The sequence below is a fragment of the Rana temporaria genome, chromosome 3 (genome assembly GCF_905171775.1).
Source record: "Rana temporaria chromosome 3, aRanTem1.1, whole genome shotgun sequence".
Taxonomy (NCBI): domain Eukaryota; kingdom Metazoa; phylum Chordata; class Amphibia; order Anura; family Ranidae; genus Rana; species Rana temporaria.
The window spans coordinates 471974408-471981484 of NC_053491.1; the positions used below are offsets into that span (position 1 = coordinate 471974408).

Below are 7077 nucleotides of genomic sequence, written 5' to 3' on the forward strand. Positions count from 1 at the left end.
TCTTTTTGGCTCGACGGGATCCTCGACGGGATCCTCGACAGTTTCCTCGTCGAAAAATATACACATGACCGGTTTCCTCGGCAAAAAAAAAATCCCAGCAAGTTTCTTGCTGGTTTTTGCCGAGAAACTTGGTCGTGTGTACGAGGCCTGACTTACACTCTATCCTTAGTAGATGGGGGTTCGGTCCTAATTTCTTGAGATGATCACTACTCTGTATCAGCATCCTAAGGCATATATTACCTACTCTGGATTTAAATCTGACCATTTTAACATTGAAAGGGGTACTAGACAAGGCTGCCCCTTTTCCCCTCTCCTGTTTGCTTTAGCAATTGAACCCCTTGCACAACTCATTAGATATAAGAGGACTAGAATTAGGTGGTTATCATCATAAACTATTCATGTTTGCAGACGATGTCCTAATATTCCTAAATTCACCTATAACATCAATACCTACTCTTATAGATATCCTCTTCAAATTTGAAGAAGTGTCGGGCCTTAAAGGGGAGGTTCACCCTAAAAACGACTTTCTCTTATTACACTGGCCCCCCACATTACAATACGATTATGCCTATTAGTTTTTTTTTGATGCTGTACATACCTTGGTACAGCTAATTCACCCGTGGCTTCCGGGTTGCGAGTCCCGCGGGAGTGGGCGTTCCTAACATGCTGGTGATTGACAAAAAACGAGCTCCCCCCGTCACATAAGCCACGTCACGATTGCCGAAAGGAGCCGAACGGCGATGCGCAGGCACAGTATAGCGCCGACTCGCCGTTCGGCTCCTTTCGCCAATCGTGACGCAGCTTACGCGACGGGGGGACCTAGTTTTTTGTCAAAACGTCAATCACCAGCATGTTAGGAACGCCCACTCCCGCGGGACTCGCAACCCGGAAGCCACGGGTGAATTAGCTGTACCAAGGTATGTACAGCATCAAAAAAAAACTAATAGGCATAATCGTATTGTAATGTGGGGGGCCAGTGTAATAAGAGAAAGTCGTTTTTAGGGTGAACCTCCCCTTTAAGATAAATCCACACAAATCCAAAGCCATAAATATATTGCTACCACTCGATACTCATACCCAATTAGTTAATTCCTTACCATTTACATGGACGATAACTAGGGATGAGCCGAACATCCCCTGGTTCGGTTTGCATTAGGACCTTCGAACGTTCCGAACGTTCGCGTGAACTTTAGAACCCCATTAAAGACTATGGGACTCGAACGTTCGGAATTAAAAGTCACAATTATAAAGGCTAATTTGCAAGTTATTGTCCAAAAAATGGTTTGGGGGCCCGGGTCCTGCCCCAGGGAACATGTATCAATGCAAAGAAAGTTTAAAAATGTCATTTTTTTTCGGGAGCAGTGATTTTAATGATGCTTAAAGTGAAAATAGGCTAAAAATAGTGTCTATAGTATGCCTGTGAAGTGGCACGTGTTTCCCGTGTTTAGAACTGTCCCTGCACAAAATGAAATTTCTATAGGAAAAAAGGTAATTTAAAACTGCATGCGGCTTTAACCTCCCTGGCGGTATGATTATTTCAGAAAAAAGGTGCTAAAAGTGGTACCATTATTTGCAAGGAAATTTGGCGTTTTATACTGTAGGCCTGCAATTCTTAGGAATAACTCACTTAAATCTGACCAAACAAGAGTCTAGTAGGCATATTGTATGATTTTTTTTTAAAACAAAATTATAAATTATAATATAATAAATAATTATAAATAATTATAACAAATAATAATATAATTATAATAAAAATTATTCAATAATGTAATCAACTCAAAATCACTGAAATTTGCTCAGTTGCAGAATTGTCGCTGTCATTACTTTTATTTTTTTATGACGAATTTCCCCACAAATCGCTATCGCACAATTCTGTAAGTGATTATAATTTATTATCGCTGTTTTCTAGCTGCTCCAAAACCATTTTTGACATAAAGGGACACTTTTGGTTGCTATGGACAATCTACAGTTTGCAGGCAGAAAGAACAGTTTTTATTATATAAAAGTACATGTAGGGCACTGGGCAGACCACTAGGGACAAGGGGGGGGGGTGTATTTTTACATACAGTACTGTAATCTATAAGATTACAGTATACTGTATGTATTGTGTTTGTTTACCTTTTTGAATTTGGCGCCGTTCTCCGCTCCCGTGCGTCGTAACGTCGCAGGGAACAGAGATCGGCGGCACACAGAGGCACTGTGTGAATCGAGCGAGGTCCCGCTCGCTCACACAGCGCGGTGGCATCGCTGGACCCAGGGACAAGGTAAGTAAACCAAGCCTGTGGGTTCAGCGAGGTGAGCCCGAGTCTGACTCTGGGTTACCGTTCGTAGCCCAAAAATCTCACCACGAGTCAGACTCGGGAATACCGCCAGGGGGGGTTAATGTAATGTCTGGTCCCGGCAATATCGATGAAAATCATTGAGAAAAATGGCACTCCACACCCAAATAAAAAAAAAGGAAAAAGCGTGGGGCCCCCAGGCCCTATATACTCTGAACAGCAGTATACAGGGGGTGCAAACAAGACAAGGACTGTAGGTTTGTTGTTAAGTAGAATCTGTTTGTAATTTTGAATTGATACATTTTTAAAGCGTAGCTAATAAGCAAACATTTTGTCTAATGATATTTCCTGTATATCCACAAGTAAACAGACAGCTCAATTTTTCAGCTCCATTACCATGACTGCCCCAACGACCAGTGTGCTTGGCTTTTTATTCGTAAATCACAAAAGCTTTGACCAACAGGAAGTGATGGCTCCAGCAGCCAATCACTTCCTCCATGGGAAGTGACATCACAGGATATGACCTCCACACAGGAAATGACCCAACAGGAAATCCTTCCAACAGGATGAGTTAATACAAACAACCAATGATTAATGGCTAAAGGAGTCCTATGGGCGTGTCTGAACAGAGACAGGGTGCATGCATGATTTTACTGTCCCATGTACCTGGAAGCTAAACAAAAGAAGCCGCATGGCTTTCAAACATGGACTCCGTCTCTGACCATAACAACTCAAAGACTCCCGTCTTTCCGCTGATAGGAATCCTTATTCTGCGTTGTTCCAGAGAACAATGCATACCCGGATGCATATTTCCTTGTGGATGGGAGGCTATCTGAATGTGCATGCTACGAGTCTCGCCATGTGCTGATCAGACACACAGCAGAGACAAGAGCATACATCCGCCTATAACCGATGTCCTTGCAGAGCGAACATATCCCCACAGACGAATATCTGTACAATGCACAGGGGCCCTTTCGCTGGTGGACATACCCACACTCTGCAAACACCTCTCTCCAACCTCAAGAAGTTTTACATATCAGACGGGACTCAACCAGTGTCAGTCTGCCCCAGTCCGCTGTTTTGAAAAAAGCATGGTGACGTACAACACGTATGACGGCACTCTAAAGGGGAAGTTCTATTTGCCTTTGGGCTGCTTTAGCTGATTTGGTGTTAGTAAAAGACGATTCACGCTTTTCTGTCTGTTACAGCGTAATGAATGTGCTTACTCCATGCGCTCCCGTCTCATAACTTGCTTCTGAGCATGCGCGGGTTTAAAACATTGTTTTAGCCTACACACGATAATTTTTTACAACCCGAAAAACAACATTTTTTAAAACGACGTTAAAAAATGCAGCATGTTCGAATTTTTTTTTTGGTCGTTTTTCAGAAGCCGAAAAATGATGTGAAGCCCACACACGATCATTTTCAATGAAGTTTTTAAAAACGTTGTTTTTTTTCATGCCGAAAAATCATCGTGTGTCCGCGGCATTAGAGCCAATACAGGGCAGCGATGGTTTGTAAAACGAAACTGATTGGTGTTAAGGGGTTTAAGACACACAGTAATCACACCTCCTTGTTTAGTGACCACAGAGAGAAAGCTCCCATGACTTTTTTCATCAGGAAACAGACAACCAGGAAGTGTTCAGAACAGAGAAGGATTACAGCAACATCAGAGCAGAAACTAACAATGAGGACATGGACTGCAGTAAAGTAAAGAAGCTATTTAGTTAAAAAAAAAAATTCCTTTAGTGACCCTTTAAGATATTTCTCAAGCTTCACCCCACTGGCCTGCTTGGCACATAAGGTGCTCTGGCTCTCAGCCCCTGGCTTGACACCTGCCGGTTGGTGAGAATACTGCCCTGGTACTTGCTTCAGCTACTGTACTCACGGTGGTCCCTGGATGATCCCTTGGTGGTGACAGCTTCTCCTCTATCTGTGACCATGACAGGTTCTTCTGGCAGGCAGAACTATCACTTTGGTTGGACTGCAATCCGCATTCCCAACCCTGAGCTGTTCTCTTACTTCTACATAGGCTCTCGGACAGCCTAGCAGCCAGATGTCCCCAGGATATGCCTCAGGCCTCGTACACACGACCGAGTTTCTCGGCAAAAAACAGCAAGAAACTTACTGGGATTTTTTTTTTTTGCAGAGGAAACCGGTCGTGTGTACATTTTTCGACGAGGAAACTGTCGAGGATCCCGTCGAGCCAAAAAGAGAGAATGTCTTCTTTTTCCTCGACGGGAATGGAGAAACTTGCCTTGTCGAGTTCCTCGACAGCCTAACAAGGAACTCGACAAGGAAAACGATGTGTTTCGCCCATCAAGTCGTGTGTACGAGGCTTCAGGCTCTGGCCTCACAGCCCGGGACAAAACACATGTCCACCCAGACAGCCATCCAGGTGGCACAGAACCTAGATCACCTGACCTCACCCAAATAAATAGGCTCTCCCAGCAGACCCAAGAAGATACCTGCCCATTGACTGAGATACTCCATCTATTCATAATCTGTCCTTGCAATGCTCTTGTCTTATCTAATCCCACCAGATACCCGGCTATCTAGTGACAGAAGAGAGAAGTGCAGCAATTCCAGATTAATTGTGATACTGTCATAATTCTCTGCATGGCCAGGTGTTGATATAATAATAATAATAATAATCTTAATATTCTGGAGGTACAAAGAGTGCAGCATACTGTATGTGTGCAGTAATTAGCATGATGCAACCACGTTCGCCTTTCACCTTCGCACACCTAACCAGCCATATTTCTTCTCACACTTATCTTTCTTCTAAAGCTGAGAGATGTGGTTATCTTTACTTCCTCCCTCTTCAGTACTCTGATCTCTGTCTCACCCTGTGTAGGAGGAAGTGACCCCTCCCAACTACATTCTTCCCCGATGTCAGAGACTTTCACTTTCACTTCTACTGTCAGCGATGGAGTCTGCTAATCTGAGAGCTGAGCTGGAATGTTCCATCTGTTTGAACATTTATACAGATCCTGTAATGCTGAGATGTGGACACAACTTCTGCCGGGTCTGTATTGATCGTTTGCTGGATACACAGGGGGGGTCTGGAGGATATTCCTGTCCTGAATGCAGAGAGAAGTTTCAAAAGCGGCCTGCACTGCACAGGAACATAACACTACGTAACATAGTGGAGAATTTCCTGTCTGCACAGCCAGATCAGGAGTCATCCTGGGGCTTCTGTACTCACTGTGTGGACTTCCCTGTACCTGCTGTTAGATCCTGTCTACATTGTGAGGTTTCTCTGTGTGATAAACACCTGAGAGCCCACAAAAAGTCCCCAGAACACATCTTAACTGACCCTTCCTTGTCCATGGAGATCAGGAAATGCTCCACCCATAAGAAGATCCTGGAGTATTACTGCACTGAGGATGATACCTGTATCTGTGTGTCTTGTTGTATGATTGGAGAGCATAAAGGACATGAGATGGAGTCACTGGATGAGGCTTCTGAGAAGAAGAAGGAGACTCTGAGGAATGTTTTGCAGAAACTTCTGACAAAGAGAGAGGATACAGAGGAAAGAGTCCAGAGTCTGGAGGAACACAGGAGGAAAGTAGAAGAAGAAGCAGCTGGTGACACCGAGAGAGTCACTGTCCTGTTTAGAGATCTCAGGAGACGTCTGGAAGATCTGGAGAAGAGAGTCCTGAGGGAAATCTCCGGGAGAGCAGAGCGGATCTCCATCTCCATCTGGGATCTGGAAATAAAGAAGGAGGAGCTGTCCAGGAAGATGCGTCACATTGAGGAGCTGTGTAACACGACGGATCCACTGACTGTCTTACAGGAATCAGACACAGGTGACTTGTGTGATACTGAGGATGGAGATAATGAGGACAGAGAGAGACATGAGAAGCTCCTCCATGATGAAGGGGGTCTGGATGTGGCTGGGATATCACACACATTACACACATTATCTGATATAACAGAGGCAAATTTAGAATTCTATATACAGGGAGCTGCAGACATATTACTGGATGTAAACACAGCTCATAATTATCTCCATATATCAGATGACAGGAAAACTGTATCCGTGTCAGATAGAAAACAGAATCGTCCAGAAACACCAGAGAGGTTTCAGGATTGTTCTCAGGTGATGAGCAGTCAGAGTTTCTCCTCAGGGAGACATTACTGGGAAGTGGATGTCGGGGAAACAGATGGATGGAGAGTCGGGATGTGTTACCCCAGTATAGACAGGAGAGGAGGGCAGTCACTGATTGGATATAATAACAAGTCCTGGTGTTTGTACAGGAAAGATAATCAGTATGTGGTGAGACATGACGGTAATAATATATCATTGCCCCCCAATATCTCCAGTAACAGAGTCAGGATATATCTGGATTATGAGGCCGGGCGGATCTCCTTTTATGATCTGTGTGACCCGATCCGACACATCCACACCTTCACCACCACCTTCACTGAGCCCCTCCATGCTGTGATACGTTTAATGGAAGGTTGTTTAAAGATGTCTGGGGGGAATCGGGAGATATAAAGCTGGTGACATCACAGGGAGGAGGGATGGGATTGGTGGAATATTCAGCCAATAGGATATTGCTGTGGGTGGAGCTTAAAGCAGAGTTCCACCCAAAAGGGAACTTCCGCTTTTTGGAACCCTCCCCCCCCCTCCGGTGGCACCTTTCAGGGGGAAGAGGATGCAGATACCTAAGACAGGTATTTGCACCCACTTCCGGGCATAGACTCCCATGGGAGTCACGTCACTCCCCCCCCCCCCGATGTCTCCTGGAAAAAACACTGGTCCCAGGTGAGAGCGGGGACCAGTGACGGC

The 7077-nt window shown here is 44.7% G+C and overlaps 1 protein-coding gene across 1 annotated transcript; it reads left to right on the forward strand.

Moving 5' to 3' along the window:
• Positions 1–5187: 5187 nt before the first annotated feature.
• On the forward strand, positions 5188–6863 carry LOC120933631 (E3 ubiquitin/ISG15 ligase TRIM25-like). Its single transcript, XM_040346941.1, has one exon. It carries the CDS (start codon positions 5209–5211, stop codon positions 6781–6783), a length of 1575 nt encoding a protein of 524 aa, XP_040202875.1. The 5' UTR covers positions 5188–5208; the 3' UTR covers positions 6784–6863.
• Positions 6864–7077: the final 214 nt, after the last annotated feature.

Bases quoted from the DNA above. Each gene is read 5' to 3' on its own strand.
- LOC120933631 (XM_040346941.1), top strand. From the start codon at position 5,209: ATGGAGTCTGCTAATCTGAGAGCTGAGCTGGAATGTTCCATCTGTTTG.